This window comes from Pleurodeles waltl, chromosome 1_1 (assembly GCF_031143425.1).
Source record: "Pleurodeles waltl isolate 20211129_DDA chromosome 1_1, aPleWal1.hap1.20221129, whole genome shotgun sequence".
Taxonomy (NCBI): domain Eukaryota; kingdom Metazoa; phylum Chordata; class Amphibia; order Caudata; family Salamandridae; genus Pleurodeles; species Pleurodeles waltl.
Genome location: NC_090436.1, coordinates 363,404,859 through 363,426,608, shown reverse-complemented (window position 1 = coordinate 363,426,608; position 21,750 = coordinate 363,404,859). Strand labels below are relative to the sequence as shown.

General features: G+C 46.6%; 1 protein-coding gene across 1 annotated transcript in view; it reads right to left on the bottom strand.

Moving 5' to 3' along the window:
* Window positions 1-21,750, bottom strand: part of PPWD1 (peptidylprolyl isomerase domain and WD repeat containing 1) — a 299,399-nt gene that overhangs the window by 64,885 nt on the left and 212,764 nt on the right. The window contains exon 8 of the mRNA XM_069222759.1: window positions 11,432-11,613. Coding sequence (XP_069078860.1) covers window positions 11,432-11,613 — 182 coding nt within the window. The remainder of the gene's footprint in view (window positions 1-11,431; window positions 11,614-21,750) is intronic.

Here is a 21,750-nt window from a genome sequence, read left to right as displayed (position 1 = left end):
GATGAACAGCCTTCAATTACATTTTCCGCAAAGTTGTTTAAATATATTAAAGGAGGTGTTTTGTGGTCCTCGCAGGCTGCAAAGAAGTTATTCAACACTTATGTTTATCAATGAAGATTCTATGATGCAGAACCTGCGGTTATAGCTGAAAAGGGCTATCGAAGAATCAACAACAGTATAAACAGGTGTAAGGAAATGCCTCCTTGGCATGGTTGCCCCCTGACTTTTTGCCTTTGCTGATGCTATGTTTACAATTGAAAGTGTGCTGAGGCCTGCTAACCAGGCCCCAGCACCAGTGTTCTTTCCCTAACCTGTACTTTTGTATCCACAATTGGCAGACCCTGGCATCCAGATAAGTCCCTTGTAACTGGTACTTCTAGTACCAAGGGCCCTGATGCCAAGGAAGGTCTCTAAGGGCTGCAGCATGTCTTATGCCACCCTGGAGACCTCTCACTCAGCACAGACACACTGCTTGCCAGCTTGTGTGTGCTAGTGAGGACAAAACGAGTAAGTCGACATGGCACTCCCCTCAGGGTGCCATGCCAGCCTCTCACTGCCTATGCAGTATAGGTAAGACACCCCTCTAGCAGGCCTTACAGCCCTAAGGCAGGGTGCACTATACCATAGGTGAGGGTACCAGTGCATGAGCCTGGTACCCCTACAGTGTCTAAACAAAACCTTAGACATTGTAAGTGCAGGGTAGCCATAAGAGTATATGGTCTGGGAGTCTGTCAAACACGAACTCCACAGCACCATAATGGCTACACTGAAAACTGGGAAGTTTGGTATCAAACTTCTCAGCACAATAAATGCACACTGATGCCAGTGTACATTTTATTGCAAAATACACCCCAGAGGGCACCTTAGAGGTGCCCCCTGAAACTTAACCGACTATCTGTGTAGGCTGACTAGTTCCAGCAGCCTGCCACACTAGAGACATGTTGCTGGCCCCATGGGGAGAGTGCCTTTGTCACTCTGAGGCCAGTAACAAAGCCTGCACTGGGTGGAGATGCTAACACCTCCCCCAGGCAGGAGCTGTAACACCTGGCGGTGAGCCTCAAAGGCTCACCCCTTTGTCACAGCACCGCAGGAAACTCCAGCTAGTGGAGTTGCCCGCCCCCTCCGGCCCGGCCCCCACTTTTGGCGGAAAGGCCGGAGAAAATAATGAGAATAACAAGGAGGAGTCACTGGCCAGTCAGGACAGCCCCTAAGGTGTCCTGAGCTGAGGTGACTCTAACTTTTAGAAATCCTCCATCTTGCAGATGGAGGATTCCCCCAATAGGGTTAGGATTGTGACCCCCTCCCCTTGGGAGGAGGCACAAAGAGGGTGTACTCACTCTCAGGGCTAGTAGCCATTGGCTACTAACCCCCCAGACCTAAACACGCCCTTAAATTTAGTATTTAAGGGCTACCCTGAACCCTAGAAAATTAGATTCCTGCAAACTACAAGAAGAAGGACTGCCTAGCTGAAAACCCCTGCAGAGGAAGACCAGAAGACGACAACTGCCTTGGCTCCAGAAACTCACCGGCCTGTCTCCTGCCTTCCAAAGAACTCTGCTCCAGCGACGCCTTCCAAGGGACCAGCGACCTCTGAATCCTCTGAGGACTGCCCTGCTTCGAAAAAGACAAGAAACTCCCGAGGACAGCGGACCTGCTCCAAAAAGACTGCAACTTTGTTTCCAGAAGCAGCTTTAAAGAACCCTGCAACTCCCCGCAAGAAGCGTGAGACTTGCAACACTGCACCCGGCGACCCCGACTCGGCTGGTGGAGAACCAACACCTCAGGGAGGACCCCCGGACTACTCTACGACTGCGAGTACCAAAACCTGTCCCCCCTGAGCCCCCACAGCGCCGCCTGCAGAGGGAATCCCGAGGCTTCCCCTGACCGCGACTCTCTGAAACCTAAGTCCCGACGCCTGGAAAAGACCCTGCACCCGCAGCCCCCAGGACCTGAAGGACCGGACTTTCACTGGAGAAGTGACCCCCAGGAGTCCCTCTCCCTTGCCCAAGTGGAGGTTTCCCCGAGGAAGCCCCCCCTTGCCTGCCTGCAGCGCTGAAGAGATCCGTTGATCTCTCATAGACTAACATTGCAAACCCGACGCTTGTTTCTACACTGCACCCGGCCGCCCCCGCGCTGCTGAGGGTGAAATTTCTGTGTGGGCTTGTGTCCCCCCCGGTGCCCTACAAAACCCCCCTGGTCTGCCCTCCGAAGACGCGGGTACTTACCTGCAAGCAGACCGGAACCGGGGCACCCCCTTCTCTCCATTCTAGCCTATGCGTTTTGGGCACCACTTTGAACTCTGCACCTGACCGGCCCTGAGCTGCTGGTGTGGTGACTTTGGGGTTGCTCTGAACCCCCAACGGTGGGCTACTTTGGACCAAGAACTGAACCCTGTAAGTGTCTTACTTACCTGGTAAAGCTAACAAAAACTTACCTCCCCCAGGAACTGTGAAAATTGCACTGTGTCCACTTTTAAAGTAGCTATTTGTGAATAACTTGAAAAGTATACATGCAATTGAAATGATTCAAAGTTCCTAATGTACTTACCTGCAATACCTTTCAAACAAGATATTACATGTTAAATTTGAACCTGTGGTTCTTAAAATAAACTAAGAAAAGATATTTTTCTATAACAAAACCTATTGGCTGGATTTGTCTCTGAGTGTGTGTACCTCATTTATTGTCTATGTGTATGTACAACAAATGCTTAACACTACTCCTTGGATAAGCCTACTGCTCGACCACACTACCACAAAATAGAGCATTAGTATTATCTATTTTTACCACTATTTTACCTCTAAGGGGAACCCTTGGACTCTGTGCATGCTATTCCTTACTTTGAAATAGCACATACAGAGCCAACTTCCTACATTGGTGGATCAGCGGTGGGGTACAAGACTTTGCATTTGCTGGACTACTCAGCCAATACCTGATCACACGACAAATTCCAAAATTGTCATTAGAAATTGATTTTTGCAATTTGAAAAGTTTTCTAAATTCTTAAAAGACCTGCTAGGGCCTTGTGTTAGATCCTGTTTAGCATTTCTTTTAGAGTTTAAAAGTTTGTAAAAGTTTGAATCAGATTCTAGAACCAGTTGCAGATTCTTAAAAAGTATTCCAACTTTTAGAAGCAAAATGTCTAGCACAGATGTGACTGTGGTGGAACTCGACACCACACCTTACCTCCATCTTAAGATGAGGGAGCTAAGGTCACTCTGTAAAATAAAGAAAATAACAATGGGCCCCAAACCTACCAAAATACAGCTCCAGGAGCTTTTGGCAGAGTTTGAAAAGGCCAACCCCTCTGAGGGTGGCAACTCAGAGGAAGAGGATAGTGACTTGGAGGAAAATTCCCCCCTACCAGTCCTATCTAGTGAGAACAGGGTCTCTCAAACCCTGACTCCAAAAATAATAGTCAGAGATGCTGGTTCCCTCACAGGAGAGACCAACACCTCTGAAATCACTGAGGATAACTCCAGTGAAGAGGACATCCAGTTAGCCAGGATGGCCAAAAGATTGGCTTTGGAAAGACAGATCCTAGCCATAGAGAGGGAAAGACAAGAGATGGGCCTAGGACCCATCAATGGTGGCAGCAACATAAATAGGGTCAGAGATTCTCCTGACATGTTGAAAATCCCTAAAGGGATTGTAACTAAATATGAAGATGGTGATGACATCACCAAATGGTTCACAGCTTTTGAGAGGGCTTGTGTAACCAGAAAAGTGAACAGATCTCACTGGGGTGCTCTCCTTTGGGAAATGTTCACAGGAAAGTGTAGGGATAGACTCCTCACACTCTCTGGACAAGATGCAGAATCTTATGACCTCATGAAGGGTACCCTGATTGAGGGCTTTGGATTCTCCACTGAGGAGTATAGGATTAGATTCAGGGGGGCTCAAAAATCCTCGAGCCAGACCTGGGTTGACTTTGTAGACTACTCAGTAAAAACACTAGATGGTTGGATTCAAGGCAGTGGTGTAAGTAATTATGATGGGCTGTACAATTTATTTGTGAAAGAACACCTGTTAAGTAATTGTTTCAATGATAAACTGCATCAGCATCTGGTAGACCTAGGACCAATTTCTCCCCAAGAATTGGGAAAGAAGGCAGACCATTGGGTCAAGACTAGGGTGTCCAAAACTTCCACAGGGGGTGACCAAAAGAAAGGGGTCACAAAACCTCCCCAGGGGAAAGGTGGTGAGACAGCCAAAAATAAAAATAGTCAAGAGTCTTCTAAAGGCCCCCAAAAACCTGCACAGGAGGGTGGGCCCAGAGCCTCTTCACAAAACAATCCTGGGTACAAGGGTAAAAACTTTGATCCCAAAAAGGCCTGGTGTAGAAACTGTAGTCAGTCTGGACACCAAACTGGAGACAAGGCCTGTCCCAAGAAAAGTTCCCCTCCAAACTCCAATCCAGGTAACACTGGAATGGCTAGTCTCCAAGTGGGATCAACAGTGTGCCCAGAGCAAATCAGGGTCCACACTGAAGCTACTCTAGTCTCTGAGGGTGGGGTGGATTTAGCCACACTAGCTGCCTGGCCGCCTAACATGCAAAAATACAGGCAGCAGCTCTTTATTAATGGGACAAGTGTAGAGGGCCTGAGGGATACAGGTGCCAGTGTCACCATGGTGACAGAGAAACTGGTTTCCCCTGGCCAATACCTGACTGGAAAAACTTATACAGTCACCAATGCTGACAATCAAACTAAAGCACATCCCATGGCAATGGTAACTTTAGAATGGGGAGGGGTCAATGGCCTGAAACAGGTGGTGGTCTCCTCAAACATCCCAGTAGACTGTCTGCTTGGAAATGACCTGGAGTCCTCAGCATGGGCTGAGGTAGAGCTAAAAACCCATGCAGCCATGCTGGGTATCCCTGAACTGGTGTGTGTAAAAACAAGAGCGCAATGCAAGGCACAGGGTGAAAAAGTAGAGCTGGAGTCTGGAAAAATGGCCCAGCCTACCAAGAGAAAAGGAAAGTCAGTTGGGAAACCAACTGCAACACAGTCAGAAAAAGAGAACCTCTCTTCTCAGGAAGAAGTTCTGCCCTCTGAGGGAACTGAGCCTTTGGAGCTTGAACCTTATCAGGTCGAGCTCTTAGGCCCAGGGGGACCCTCAAGGGAGGAGCTGTGTAAGGGACAAGAAACCTGTCCCTCTCTTGAAGGCCTTAGGCAGCAAGCTGCTGAAGAGTCCAAGGGCAAGAAAAATGGAACACATAGGGTCTATTGGGAAGATGGACTCCTGTACACTGAGGCCAGAGACCCCAAACCTGGTGCCACTAGGAGAGTGGTAGTGCCTCAGTCGTTCAGAGAGTTTATTCTGACCTTAGCCCATGATATTCCCCTTGCTGGGCATTTGGGACAAACCAAGACGTGGGAGAGGTTAGTCAACCACTTCTACTGGCCCAATATGTCCCAGAAGGTTAAGGAGTTTTGCCTCTCCTGCCCCACCTGTCAATCCAGTGGTAAGACAGGTGGGCACCCAAAGGCCCCCCTCATTCCACTTCCAGTGGTGGGGGTCCCTTTTGAACGAGTGGGTGTGGACATAGTTGGTCCACTAGAACCTCCCACAGCCTCAGGAAATATGTACATCCTAGTAGTAGTGGATCATGCTACTAGGTATCCTGAAGCTATTCCCCTTAGGTCGACTACTGCCCCTGCAGTAGCCAAGGCCCTCATTGGTATCTTTACCAGAGTGGGTTTCCCTAAGGAGGTGGTGTCTGACAGAGGTACCAACTTCATGTCAGCATACCTAAAACACATGTGGAATGAGTGTGGAGTGACTTACAAATTCACTACACCATACCATCCACAAACTAATGGCTTAGTTGAGAGATTCAACAAGACATTAAAAGGCATGATCATGGGGCTCCCAGAAAAACTCAAAAGGAGATGGGATGTCCTCTTGCCATGTCTGCTTTTCGCTTACAGAGAGGTGCCACAGAAGGGAGTAGGATTCTCACCCTTTGAACTTCTGTTTGGTCACCCTGTAAGGGGACCACTTGCTCTTGTTAAAGAAGGCTGGGAGAGACCTCTTCATGAGCCTAAACAAGACATAGTGGACTATGTACTTGGCCTTCGCTCTAGAATGGCAGAGTACATGGAAAAGGCAACCAAAAACCTTGAGGCCAGCCAACAGCTCCAGAAGTTTTGGTATGACCAAAAGGCTGCACTGGTTGAGTTCCAACCAGGGCAGAAAGTCTGGGTTCTGGAGCCTGTGGCTCCCAGGGCACTCCAGGACAAATGGAGTGGCCCTTACCCTGTGCTAGAAAGGAAGAGTCAGGTCACCTACCTGGTGGACCTGGGCACAAGCAGGAGCCCCAAGAGGGTGATCCATGTGAACCGCCTTAAGCTCTTCCATGACAGGGCTGATGTGAATCTGTTGATGGTAACAGATGAGGATCAGGAGGCAGAGAGTGAACCTCTCCCTGATCTTCTGTCATCAGACCCAAAAGATGGCTCAGTAGATGGAGTGATCTACTCAGACACCCTCTCTGGCCAACAGCAAGCTGATTGTAGGAGAGTCCTACAACAGTTTCCTGAACTCTTCTCCTTAACCCCTGGTCAGACACACCTGTGTACCCATGATGTGGACACAGGAGACAGCATGCCTGTCAAAAACAAAATCTTTAGACAGTCTGACCATGTTAAGGAAAGCATCAAGGTGGAAGTCCACAAGATGCTGGAATTGGGAGTAATTGAGCGCTCTGACAGCCCCTGGGCTAGCCCAGTGGTCTTAGTCCCCAAACCTCACACCAAAGATGGAAAGAAAGAGATGAGGTTTTGTGTGGATTACAGAGGGCTCAATTCTGTCACCAAGACAGATGCTCATCCAATTCCTAGAGCTGATGAGCTCATAGATAAATTAGGTGCTGCCAAATTCTTAAGTACCTTTGACTTGACAGCAGGGTACTGGCAAATAAAAATGGCACCTGGAGCAAAAGAGAAAACAGCATTCTCCACACCTGATGGGCATTATCAGTTTACTGTTATGCCCTTTGGTTTAAAGAATGCCCCTGCCACCTTCCAAAGGTTGGTGAATCAAGTCCTTGCTGGCTTGGAGTCCTTTAGCACAGCTTATCTTGATGATATTGCTGTCTTTAGCTCCACCTGGCAGGATCACCTGGTCCACCTGAAGAAGGTTTTGAAGGCTCTGCAATCTGCAGGCCTCTCTATCAAGGCATCCAAATGCCAGATAGGGCAGGGAACTGTGGTTTACTTGGGCCACCTTGTAGGTGGAGGCCAAGTTCAGCCACTCCAACCCAAGATCCAGACTATTCTGGACTGGGTAGCTCCAAAAACCCAGACTCAAGTCAGGGCATTCCTTGGCTTGACTGGGTATTACAGGAGGTTTGTGAAGGGATATGGATCCATTGTGACAGCCCTCACTGAACTCACCTCCAAGAAAATGCCCAAGAAAGTGAACTGGACTGTGGAATGCCAACAGGCCTTTGACACCCTGAAACAAGCAATGTGCTCAGCACCAGTTCTAAAAGCTCCAGATTATTCTAAGCAGTTCATTGTGCAGACAGATGCATCTGAACATGGGATAGGGGCAGTTTTGTCCCAAACAAATGATGATGGCCTTGACCAGCCTGTTGCTTTCATTAGCAGGAGGTTACTCCCCAGGGAGCAGCGTTGGAGTGCCATTGAGAGGGAGGCCTTTGCTGTGGTTTGGTCCCTGAAGAAGCTGAGACCATACCTCTTTGGGACTCACTTCCTAGTTCAAACTGACCACAGACCTCTCAAATGGCTGATGCAAATGAAAGGTGAAAATCCTAAACTGTTGAGGTGGTCCATCTCCCTACAGGGAATGGACTTTATAGTGGAACACAGACCTGGGACTGCCCATGCCAATGCAGATGGCCTTTCCAGGTTCTTCCACTTAGAAAATGAAGACTCTCTTGGGAAAGGTTAGTCTCATCCTCTTTCGTTTGGGGGGGGGTTGTGTAAGGAAATGCCTCCTTGGCATGGTTGCCCCCTGACTTTTTGCCTTTGCTGATGCTATGTTTACAATTGAAAGTGTGCTGAGGCCTGCTAACCAGGCCCCAGCACCAGTGTTCTTTCCCTAACCTGTACTTTTGTATCCACAATTGGCAGACCCTGGCATCCAGATAAGTCCCTTGTAACTGGTACTTCTAGTACCAAGGGCCCTGATGCCAAGGAAGGTCTCTAAGGGCTGCAGCATGTCTTATGCCACCCTGGAGACCTCTCACTCAGCACAGACACACTGCTTGCCAGCTTGTGTGTGCTAGTGAGGACAAAACGAGTAAGTCAACATGGCACTCCCCTCAGGGTGCCATGCCAGCCTCTCACTGCCTATGCAGTATAGGTAAGACACCCCTCTAGCAGGCCTTACAGCCCTAAGGCAGGGTGCACTATACCATAGGTGAGGGTACCAGTGCATGAGCATGGTACCCCTACAGTGTCTAAACAAAACCTTAGACATTGTAAGTGCAGGGTAGCCATAAGAGTATATGGTCTGGGAGTCTGTCAAACACGAACTCCACAGCACCATAATGGCTACACTGAAAACTGGGAAGTTTGGTATCAAACTTCTCAGCACAATAAATGCACACTGATGCCAGTGTACATTTTATTGCAAAATACACCCCAGAGGGCACCTTAGAGGTGCCCCCTGAAACTTAACCGACTATCTGTGTAGGCTGACTAGTTCCAGCAGCCTGCCACACTAGAGACATGTTGCTGGCCCCATGGGGAGAGTGCCTTTGTCACTCTGAGGCCAGTAACAAAGCCTGCACTGGGTGGAGATGCTAACACCTCCCCCAGGCAGGAGCTGTAACACCTGGCGGTGAGCCTCAAAGGCTCACCCCTTTGTCACAGCACCGCAGGACACTCCAGCTAGTGGAGTTGCCCGCCCCCTCCGGCCCGGCCCCCACTTTTGGCGGAAAGGCCGGAGAAAATAATGAGAATAACAAGGAGGAGTCACTGGCCAGTCAGGACAGCCCCTAAGGTGTCCTGAGCTGAGGTGACTCTAACTTTTAGAAATCCTCCATCTTGCAGATGGAGGATTCCCCCAATAGGGTTAGGATTGTGACCCCCTCCCCTTGGGAGGAGGCACAAAGAGGGTGTACTCACTCTCAGGGCTAGTAGCCATTAGCTACTAACCCCCCAGACCTAAACACGCCCTTAAATTTAGTATTTAAGGGCTACCCTGAACCCTAGAAAATTAGATTCCTGCAAACTACAAGAAGAAGGACTGCCTAGCTGAAAACCCCTGCAGAGGAAGACCAGAAGACGACAACTGCCTTGGCTCCAGAAACTCACCGGCCTGTCTCCTGCCTTCCAAAGAACTCTGCTCCAGCGACGCCTTCCAAGGGACCAGCGACCTCTGAATCCTCTGAGGACTGCCCTGCTTCGAAAAAGACAAGAAACTCCCGAGGACAGCGGACCTGCTCCAAAAAGACTGCAACTTTGTTTCCAGAAGCAGCTTTAAAGAACCCTGCAACTCCCCGCAAGAAGCGTGAGACTTGCAACACTGCACCCGGCGACCCCGACTCGGCTGGTGGAGAACCAACACCTCAGGGAGGACCCCCGGACTACTCTACGACTGTGAGTACCAAAACCTGTCCCCCCTGAGCCCCCACAGCGCCGCCTGCAGAGGGAATCCCGAGGCTTCCCCTGACCGCGACTCTCTGAAACCTAAGTCCCGACGCCTGGAAAAGACCCTGCACCCGCAGCCCCCAGGACCTGAAGGACCGGACTTTCACTGGAGAAGTGACCCCCAGGAGTCCCTCTCCCTTGCCCAAGTGGAGGTTTCCCCGAGGAAGCCCCCCCTTGCCTGCCTGCAGCGCTGAAGAGATCCGTTGATCTCTCATAGACTAACATTGCAAACCCGACGCTTGTTTCTACACTGCACCCGGCCGCCCCTGCGCTGCTGAGGGTGAAATTTCTGTGTGGGCTTGTGTCCCCCCCGGTGCCCTACAAAACCCCCCTGGTCTGCCCTCCGAAGACGCGGGTACTTACCTGCAAGCAGACCGGAACCGGGGCACCCCCTTCTCTCCATTCTAGCCTATGCGTTTTGGGCACCACTTTGAACTCTGCACCTGACCGGCCCTGAGCTGCTGGTGTGGTGACTTTGGGGTTGCTCTGAACCCCCAACGGTGGGCTACTTTGGACCAAGAACTGAACCCTGTAAGTGTCTTACTTACCTGGTAAAGCTAACAAAAACTTACCTCCCCCAGGAACTGTGAAAATTGCACTAAGTGTCCACTTTTAAAGTAGCTATTTGTGAATAACTTGAAAAGTATACATGCAATTGAAATGATTCAAAGTTCCTAATGTACTTACCTGCAATACCTTTCAAACAAGATATTACATGTTAAATTTGAACCTGTGGTTCTTAAAATAAACTAAGAAAAGATATTTTTCTATAACAAAACCTATTGGCTGGATTTGTCTCTGAGTGTGTGTACCTCATTTATTGTCTATGTGTATGTACAACAAATGCTTAACACTACTCCTTGGATAAGCCTACTGCTCGACCACACTACCACAAAATAGAGCATTAGTATTATCTATTTTTACCACTATTTTACCTCTAAGGGGAACCCTTGGACTCTGTGCATGCTATTCCTTACTTTGAAATAGCACATACAGAGCCAACTTCCTACAACAGGTATAAACAGTTTATCAACTGCATAATCATACACCACAAGTGTGTACGTGGGAGTATGTTTAAAGCAATACATGTTCAAGCTTTCTCTGTGAATCAGTCCTTAGTATTTCAGCTGCTACTCTCTTCTTGCCTAGTATGAGCTAATTTGAAATGTTTATGTTCAATCATTTTAATTCTTTAATCTTGCCAGTATCACCCCCTCAACACACAGATCTACGCTCTGACACTGCATCAGGGGTACAGATTCACAAGTGTGTCAAAACTTAGTAAAATATTGTTTACCTTGCATGTGGTTTACCATACCTATTAGTATGAAGGCAGTGTGATTGTGCATGTAAGGGTTTAGAACACTTCAAACATTTCGACAAAACATGATGGTTTTTCCTGGGACAAAAAGTTAACTATAGAATGAACATCACAGTGTTTGCGGTAAGGAGAGGAGCCTCTCTACGGCCTTTGTAATGCATGTAAAAGAGCAAGGCTGAAGACACGGTTACCTACACAATTAAAAAATATAGATATGGTAACTAGTAGAAAGTTCTACAATAAATTTAAAGTATAAGACCTGTTAAAATGACTGAAAAGTGGGGTGCAGCTACAATGCTCATTTTTAAGCCTGCCAGCTCACTCTGAAATGTGGAGATTCTGGATCTTTACAGTCAGTTAAGGAATGAAGAAAGCCAACAGTGTTTCCAAATAGGTTTTAAATACCCAAGTGTATATGTAAGAACAGGCTTGATGAAACAAGGTTAAAGAAACCAAGCAACTCTAGTCCACCAAATAAAGTACTTACTCGACAGGGAAGAGTTTGATATGAACATCTCCCATACTAGTGTGGACAATGGCACTGTCAGAAACACGCTTGGGACCTTCTGCTTGCGTGGCAGCCATAACCTCTTCTTTTGATGGTTTTTCATTAAATACATCTCGATCAGAGTCAGCGCTCTTTGTGTCTTCGGGTTCCCGCTTGGAAAACTAAAACCAGAAAAAATCATATCTGAGCACAATAGTCAACATAGTTAAATGCAGTTCTTTGATGAATTACAAGACTGCAGCATTTCTTTTCTCTAACACTCAAAGGTGGAATGTCAAGTGCAGCTTGGAGATTTCGCTATGAGCAGAATCATTAGGATTGTAGCTGACCTCGCCTACTGTGATAAATAGATTGCCAGGCGTGAATTAATCCCATGATTTAAGTTCTTAAAATATACATTTCAGATTGTTCTTCACATTAGGTATCAACTTGCATAGAGTTTCTGAGATTTTATTCTAAATAATTATTTTCAAAATGATATAAGTATATTTATTAACAGAATTTCAAGTACAACAAACTCAGTCATAATTACAGAAAGTAGGGGTGGAGGTTAAAAATCCATATAGATGAACCACTGTTTCCAAAACACTTTACCATAACATATGAAACCTCTTTACAGGCAAAGGGCTTTGCCCACATCACTAGTTCCTCTGCAGCATCCTGACAGATCCACCTACCCTACTTTTCCCTATCAGTCTTTGTCATCTAATCCATATAGTTTATAGAGGTCTATACTCTGGAATATCTGATATTTTTTAGAAAATTTCAGCCCATGTGGCCAAGTTGGTCTTCAACTTATCACCTTTCCTAAAAATCTGATGTGTGTTTCTTCCACAACAGTCCATTTTATTGAACCCTTTGGTGATGCTTGCCTGGTCAAACGTCAGGGATGTAGTCAGTAAAAGGACAGCCAGTGTTTTGCCCGCAGTGTCCCTAGAACTGCAAACCTGTGCCTCATTTTGCCTTTCTTTAGTTTGGTGAATACTCTTAGCAACAATTTGATGGATGCCTTGGGTCTGGTGCCTGTCGTGAGATTGAACTTGGCTGTGATCTGCCAACAAAATGCAGAAGGCAACAGAAAAGGAGATCAAGAAGTATTACCACCTCGTAGCTTCCAATTTAAGGCATGACAACACTAAAGGTACAGGGCAGAGAGGGAAATTATCCAGTTGGTCATATTACCTAATCCTAGGGTATGCAAAAGAAGCCGTTCTTAGATGAGGAAGCCTCACACACAACTTGTGTCATTCTTCATCATTGGCTACCTCATCCCACCCTGGTGAGATGATACTTCTAGGGCAGACTCAACCTGACAGGAAGTTCTTGATAAAGCTTAACTGAACAGTTGCTGAGATCCAGATGAATTTAAAAGAAATACCTTGGGTAAACCTAAAGGACATACCTTTATTTGTAGGTACCCCAGGTATGGCTGGTCCAATGCCCCTTACATTGACTGCAAAAGCAAACCCCACCGGGCTGGGATGAGGTAGCCGATGCTGAAGCATGCCACAGGTTGTAGGTGATGCTGTCTCATCCAACAGTAACGGCTTCTTCAGCATCCCGTAGGGATAGGTAATATGACCAATTGGATCACTCCCTTCTCTCCACTGTATGTATTGTTTTGTTATGCAATAAATCACTATCACCCTGTAAGACCAAGCCATGTGCATACAGTTAGGTCCTGCATTGCTGCACCTCAAAGGCAGAGCAACTTCCTGGGTAAATCAATGCCTTTCTATGGGGATCGGTCATTGTGAAAAGAGGCTGCAGACTCTGGCCAGGAGACCAGTCGTGTTGAACCAACAATGGGGCTCAGGCCTCACGATGCTCAGGCACAGGTAGGCACCTTTGGTCTTCTCCGCGGCTCAGGGCAGACAGGTGCAGATGTGTTCTTCGGTGTCGGGATTTCTTTACCGGAGCGGTCGCAGTGGAGGGGGGCTGCATGCAGAGGCTGCAGGCATCATAGTGGAGTCCATTAGTCCACTTCAACTCGGTTTGGAGACAGCGGGGGCAGTGGTGACTTCAGGTGTCAGGTTTTATTGGTTCCAGATGCTTCAGAGTCCCTTCTTTGGAGTTTGTGGAGAAGAGGTATGCTGTTCAAGGGAGGTCTTGAGACTTTTTCGAAGACGGGCACCTCCCGCGTTTCTGGGGTCACAGCTGTAGGACGAGTCGACTTTGACGCAGATTTCAACAAGGAATGCACACAGGCCGGCGGGTTTGGTACCAAGTCAGCTGCTTCTTTTCTCCTCTTATGCCGTTGAAGCTCTTCAGTGCCCTAGGTCTTCTTAGGTCATCAGGATCTGCTTCTCTGGTGCCAGGGACTCCCCTAAATACTAAATGTAGGGGTGTGTAGGGTAGTAGCCAATAGGCTTACTGACCCTTAGGCTCACATTAGGCCCCTTATTTGACCACTTCCTGTTGGGAGTATGCATAACCCTGTCCCAGAACTCCTAGGTATGCAATCTCAAAGATGGCTACCTCTGAAAAATCAAGTCCACCTCGCAACAGCCCCCTGTAGGGGTGGTACTATCCTGGAGGTGGCATGTCTGCCCAACTAGCTAATTTTCCCACCTGTTCAAGTGCCAAATGGGCTCTGGATGGGGAGGTGGGGGGCTTCCTCTCCTAGGAGAGGAGCCAGATTTGCATTTCAAAGCGGAAGACCTTTAAGGCTTGCCACCTTAGGAAGGCTAAACAGCAGGTCATCAGGTGGGGGAGGGTGTTATATCCTCTTCCCAGAAAGGCTTTTGCTCTGGGCCTACTGAGAGCAGAAGGCTCTGAACCTACGAAGCCAGAAGCGTGTCTCGGGTAGAAGGCTGGTGAAAACCAGTCAGTAAGCACACCAGAGACTGGTCAGGTTTCAGGGGGCACCTCTAAGGTGCCCTCTGGGTGCATGTACTGGTAAATCCAACACTGGCACCAGTGTGGTTTCACTAATATGAGATGTTCGATACCAAACATCCCTATCTTCAGTGAAGTCATCATGTAGTTGGGGAACTCTTATTGACCAGTGTCCAGCACATGCATTCAAAATGGTTTCCCTGGTCACTTACTAGGTCTGAGAATTGACAAAGACATAGCAGGAGCATAACAGCTTGTTCAGAAATGTCCTCACATGTAACAAAATGCAACCTCCCTTAAGGCTGTAAAGGCTAGAGGGGTGACTTACATATACTGCATGAAGTTGTAGTGGACATGGCACACAGGCTGTCATGTGCTTGGCGAGAGGTCCTCTAGGGTGGCACAATTCGTGCTGTAGCCTTTAGTGACCTTCTTTAGCACCTCAAGCCCTAGGTACCATGGGGTACCATGTATTAGGGACTTAAAGAGGGTGCTAAAGTATTTTCCAATAGGGGAATCAATTGTACAGTTTAGAGAAAGATCTGGCACTGGAGACCTAGTTATCAGGAACCCAGTGCATTTTCAGTCGAAATCACATCAGATAACAGGCAAAAAGTGTGGGGGTAACCATATCAATTCCCATTATGTTTCTATCAACTCTAAACTGTGTAACTGGATGTAAGGGTTCTATTCAGCTGACACCTAGTGCTGCATATTTTATTCATGCATTCAATGGGGGAATAAGTGGCAGAGAACAGTCGCACTGTAAACTCACTTTTTCCATGACAGTTAAGTGTGTAGTCTAAGAGTGCAATAATCCCCCTATGTACTCTAATATAGGAGATCACCTGTTGCTTTTAATGAAGCTGTTAAGGCCTCGCACATTCCCTGCATGTATTTTAATAAGTTATAAAGGGTGTAAGGATCCCTGCCCCTATTTTATCATGTCCGCTCTACCGCTCCCTCCCTAAACCAACTATTACCCCCATCCAACACAACCCCTGCCTTTCTGTGGCTTCCTGGAAATAACCCCTCCCCCAATGCCATATTACTTCACCACCATGGGTTAACACTCTAGACCCAACATGAAGGTGCCTTCCCAAACACTGAACGAGGTCAGCTGTCAGTTGCAAAGGGTGCGACTTCGTCCCTTTAAGGACCTCATTTTTATAGCCTTCAGAACCAGGGCCTCGTACCTCATGGTTCAAAATATTACTCAACTCCCAAGTTAGTCCATCTAGTAAAAATTATGCTGGTTCTTGCACATGCTAGGCAGTATACCTGTCTAGCGTCCCTATTTGGATGAGCAATTGTTTGCAATCACTTAAGGTTTGCTTCTCTTAACTGTGTGACCCTCCAAGGACAAGGGTTCTGCTTCTTGTTTCCTGTGATTTTAAGTTCCCGTCCTATCTAATATGTAGGTGATAACCACCCTCTGCCCCACTGATTTGTTCCACATGTTCCAGTCCAGGAAGAATGCTACAATCCTCCAATCCCTCCCTCCCTCATTTGCCATGTTCCCTCCCACCCTTCAATGATTAAGACACTTTGCTTTGGTAAAGTGCCTCTCTCTGGCAACTGTGGGTGGTGTTCACTGGGTGAGCCCTCAGTTTCTGCACGGCTTCTTCCTGAATGAAGATTCTGGTGGTGCCTCCTGAGGGCTTACCCTGGGTTCACACAAGCAGGACAGAGAGCCCGCCCATATCACACTGATGTTTGCTGCACATTATCCAGTTCGTCCTGCTCACCGCAGATGTCTGGGCTCTGGTGCCCATCTCCATCCACTCCTATACTTTTTCAGGTTGTGTGAGTAAGTTGAGTCACTATTTCTTCCCGATGATTCATAGCCTGGCCGGAAACCAAAACATATTTCAGGCCCATCGTTCTCAATTTTTGTTTTCACTTGTTCAAAGGATTTCCTCCATCTCTGGGCTTTTTGAGTCCTGCCTGGGAATATGTGGATTGGCATGGTCTTAAGTGAGTGTGTGCAGGCTTTCTAGTGTGTTGGAATATGACATTTCTGTCCTTGCGTCTGGTGGCCGATCCATTTTGCTTTGTTGTTAGTGTTGGTGTTTGCCTTTACCCATATTGGCAAGTGTGCTAATCTACGCTTGCCCCCTCAAAGTTACTGGATCAGCAACAGATGTACCACTGCAGGTCCAGCCAAAAGAGTGCGAGCCACGGACCCAGTGCTCAGTCCTCCCTATCTGCAAATTATGACTATGCCCCCCACTACCTGGAACGCAAGTGACTCAAAAATCAACCAGGCATACCTGGGAATTGCAACCCTGAGGTGTCAATGACACTAAGCTTCAGGGGATGAGCCACCCCTTCAAAAGGGGTCGTTGTGGCCCAGTAGCATGGCTAAGGCTTGCTCAAGGAGGGGCGGGGGGGCCAAAAAGGTGGCGCCCATGGGTTGGCTCCTAATTTAATATGGCACTCCAGTACAGACTGGGTCTGGGCTCCACAGGCAGCAGCTACCATCAGCAGGCAGGGACCTGCTAGTATGCCCAGGGTAAAGCACTGGGCCCCAGGTAGCACCTAGGTCCGGGTGCGAACATTGCTGTCAACGGCCTCAAACGTCTGTGGGTGCTGGCTTCTCTCACTAGAGTTCAGTCACAAGGTCGGGGAGAGGAGCCAATAGAACAGATAGATTCACTTATCCGCTTCCTGAATGTTCAGACTTACCCTAAGGCCATTGTTTAGTGTGAATCATAAGGGCACACTGGGTGCTCCTAGCATTGAGTTGAAATCTGGTCTCTTCAACTCGAGTCAGAAGGTGCCACCATGATCCACCTCTAGATCATAGGACACTTGAACTAGGCTTCCTGTACTCCCTACACTCAACATGTCATCAATGTCCAGGTGCCACCAGGCTCACCCTGCTGAAGCCAGCCATCTCTCGGACAGAGGATGCATTAGGCCTTGCTTCTCTCACCTCACTAGGCCAAGGAGGAGAAGAAAACAAAACAGTCTAACTTCAGTTGACACTGAGATCTGAGCAAACATTCAGGCCCCTGCCCAACACAGCGAAGTCTCCAGACAGAATCAGCCTGGTATGTTCAATTGTAAGGTATGTTGGTACTCAGGATGCTGCAGGATTATGTGGGGTATTTAGGAGCTTACCTTAGTGCGTCTTATAGGCTATCTTGTCAGAAACAACACCCCCACCTCCTCTATCTAGATAGCCTTAAGTTGTCACAGAGGCTAGTAAACAGACCTGCGAACCCAACCAATTTTATAGCACATTTTGTAATGGAAAAAAAGACAATAAAGAAAAATCAGTACAAGCAGCCGAGATGGGAAAAGTAGCATTAAAATATATGAATGATGGCAACTATGGAAAATAATACCAATAAGGGAGTATCTTTTCTCTCCAACTATTGGTTTGCCAAATATCTGCATTTGAGTTCAGCACGTAGGGTAGAAAGTCCATAAGGAGATTTTTGTGAGCTGATTGGTCTGCTGGTACATGAGCACTGGAAGAAAACAGTAGCCAAGACCAACATACCGAAGTGTGGATGCTGAGAAATTGGCCACCTTTTTGAATTTCAGATCCAACATATACCAGGATTCTGCAGACCATCAAGGTAGATCATCCAGCGTCAATACATTCTAAAGTTGCAGCGAGGGGACATTATCCAACTTCTAATTGACAAATCTTTAGAACAATGGACAAGACTGTAAAACTTGCCTGGGTATCTGATTAGAAAAAAAACCAAATGCATTTTATAAAGAAGTAAAAGTAGCAGCATTTTTAGTTCTCGAATTCTCACTAGCTCAAACCAGCTGTCTCAGAACTGTGAAGTCTTGAGGGTCCAGACAAACAAACCTTAACTGGCCATTTTTGGTTTGCCCCCCTAATTTTGGGTATAGCCTTAAGGCATTATAGTGGATACGTTCCCTCTAATACATATGTACCTCATGCAAAAACATTGAGACCAGTGAGATCCTAACTGATCTGAGACAGTGAAATGCCCCACTTGGGGTCTGTTACCATATCCACAGTCACCAATGCACTGGAAAATGAGACATTTGGCACCCTGGAATAAATACCACTGACATTAACTGGATGGGATCCCTCCTTGTTCGGGTGGTATGTTTTTATTACCCTAGCAACTGGAGCTTAAAGCCTACATAATAGTTCAGTGTGGAATTCACAGGTTGAGACACTTGAAACAAAAGGTCAGACAAGGCAAGGCCTTCTTTTCATCTGTCACCTATGACCCTTTGACAGATTTTCGTAGCAGGCATAGTAGTAAACCCAATGAACCCGGGCGTCTCTAGAGCCCACTTAAGTACAGGCCTGCAAGTTGACATTGACAAGATTGTAGAAAACCTATGCAGAAGCATGAACTTCATAAAACATTTGAGGTCATATAATGGTCAAAAAAGTGCTGCACATTTTTGTTTTCTCTGTGTCATGACAGCAACCAACCTTTGTACCTACCTGTAAATAAAGGTTGCATTCATCTTACAAGTTAAGTTACTGCCTGAAAATAGATTTATGTATCACTGTTTACTGTGTGATGCCGTATCTGAGGTTCTAACCTCTACTACAATAAGCCTTGAAAGCTAATCTTCACTACTTGTGCACAGTCACTTGACTAAGGAAGTAACTTGGCTGAGCAATTGGAATAAAGTACTATTCAAGGCCCTCACACCAGTTGTGAATTAGAATGTCCACACAGGACACTGTCCAGTAGGCACTAATTGCTCCAAGGAAAGGCCCAAAGACACACATCTGCAGCATTTCAAGTGAAACATGTCTTTTACATCTTCAGACCTTCTTAAAGAAAATGTTTCTTACCTTTAGAACAAAATGGCTGTTTATCTGGAGGAATAGTTTTGCAGCTTGAAGAATATTCCGGATTCACATGCAGTACATCTAGTGGTTCAGTGTGGAACTGCCTTTTTTTTTTTTTTTTTTTTTTTTTAAACCTGGCCCGTGTATACCATTTAGTGCCCCCTCCATCTCACCCACCCTGGAAACCCCTTTGCATGGCGACATCTTCAGATTATTTTTCCCCTTTTGGCAATTGTTTTTGTTGTAGATTCACAATCGTTCTTCAGCCTCTTTAGACACTATGTCAAACAATCTCCTAATTTTGTGAGAGGAAAGAGGGTCGTATGAGAGTCCAGAAAATTCTTCAAGCTACAAAACTACTCCTACAGGCAAGTAACCCTTTCGCTTAGCAGTATTAATCTTTTCTTGATTCAATTGCTGTGCATCAATTATGTAGCAATTCGTCCCTTCTTGGGAGGCTGGGTTCAAATGAGTTTGTGAACAGGTGCTTTAATACCCTCTGACCCACCTGTGTCTCTGTTTGCTTGAACACCAACATAACTGCATTTGTTAAGATACATACAGAAGACTGTCATACAAATGTCATTAATGACGACATTAGTTATTAAGTGTTGCACTCTTCTTCCTTGTTGAATGAGCTTTCAGTCTTTGCCCCAGTAATGCACCTATTGTTTTGCTACAAGTCTGAATTGTTTGGACTCTCCATCTTGCAAAGGTCTCCTTGGTAATTGGTGAGCCTTTACTTGCTGGTGGTGAAGGAGATGAAGAATTAATTCTCCTATTTGATTGGGCTGGTTTCTTGCATACAATACACAACCGCCCTTCTGGCATCCAGCTTGTGTAGTTCTCGCTCTGCTTTTATTCTTGAAAAAAAGTGTCAGTTACATACATTGGTTGACATGCAAACATAAGAAGATTGTTGGTAGAAATTGTGTTTGTCCTCATTGTACTCTGTCCTTGTGTGTCTGCAAACAGGGATCTTGCGTTATGAGCGATTAAAAACTTGCGAAGACTCCCAAAAATGGCAAATCAAAAAGGCTGTCATAAAAGTTAAACATCTGAGCCATAACACATACATTTTCTTGAATGGAAACTTAATGAGTTGTGTTAGCAATAGGTTTTAGTTCCATTGTAGTGTGGAAAATTACCTTTGATGGGCCACTCTCTTTGCACCTTCCACAAATCTCTTGTTTACTGGAGTATTGAAGGACCTTCTCCCTAAAACACGTCTAGTATAAGCTATTATGGCAGATAGGTGAACATTAATACAGGCATATGATATGCCTCACCCAACAGGTGAGTGAAGTACTTGACCACCATAACGCCCTATCTCCAACTATAATTAACTTCTACTCGATTGCACCACTGTGTGAACTTGTGTCATTTTGCAGTGTGGCATTTTCTTGTGCTAAGTCTTCTGGCTGCTCTTAGGACAATAATGACTCTCTGCTGGAGCCTCAGGGGGCCAAACTAAGTCCTCAGGAACCGCAGGCTAGGCTGAGGGTTCCGGAATCTCGCTGGCATACCTGACCACCTTGCATTGTTAACAAGTCCTGATGAGCTGGTAGTCTCAACACCCTGTCTCGTGACACTTTCACCAGATCTGAGAGCCATGTTTGTGGGGCACATAGAGGAGATATGACAATTATTGTTATGAACATTTCCCTGTGCCTGGTTTAACACCAGTGCTTTCATTACAATTGGGGAAAAAGTGCATGCAAGTTTCCCTGACCAATTTATCGACAGGGCATTCCCCAGTGACCACGGCTGAAGATACCCGGATAGGAAGTTTGCATTCCCCTGTATTACAAATTGATCTATATGTGGTTATCTATCTCTGTATTTTGTACTCCTCGTAGGAGGACGACTACTATTGTCATCCTTCTCTCTAAGGCCCACTTACCTATGTCTGGGCTGCTGAGAGTGTGCATACAACCTTGTTGCCCACTTACTGAGGTAGAACATTGTGGTTGAGCTGTTTGATTGCACTTTAACTTTTCTTTAATTTATATGTGTTTGAAAGACCGTTAGAGCAAAGGAAACTGTGTTGAACTCCAGGATGTTTATATGCATCACTGCCTCTTCTGGGCTCCTAAGGCCCCTGATATATAGTCTCCCCATGTGTTTCCCAATAACCTATGTTGCTACCTTTTGCTCTTATGATGTTTTCATCAACACTTTCTCCCTTTTGACGACCTCTTGGACTTCGGAGCCCTCTCCTTTTGCCATCCTAGTTTCCTCAGAATTCTCCCTGTTGCTCAACCGACTGAGGTCTTTCATCAGTGTTTTCTGCTGCGATTGTGCCATGGAATAGTGAGCCTACCATGGCTTCTCCCTCATCTTCAGGGTCTTGGGTTGGAACTTTGAACACACTGCAGCACTACAACCTGGGGTCCTTTGGAAGATAAAAGATGCAAACCTCATGGCTGTCCATCAGCACGAACATATGGTGGCACACTGGGCAGAATCTGAAGAGGGTAAGCTCTATCCCTGAAGACCATTCTCTGATCCACTGGGCCAATGTTCTTCTCATAGTGAGCTCCTGTAAAAAAAAACGTTTTCCTCCATGGAAACTCTTCCTTCAATATCTGCACTCTTAATTGCATTCCGGATTCAACACATTGGTGATGATCCTGACAAAAACTCGAAAAAC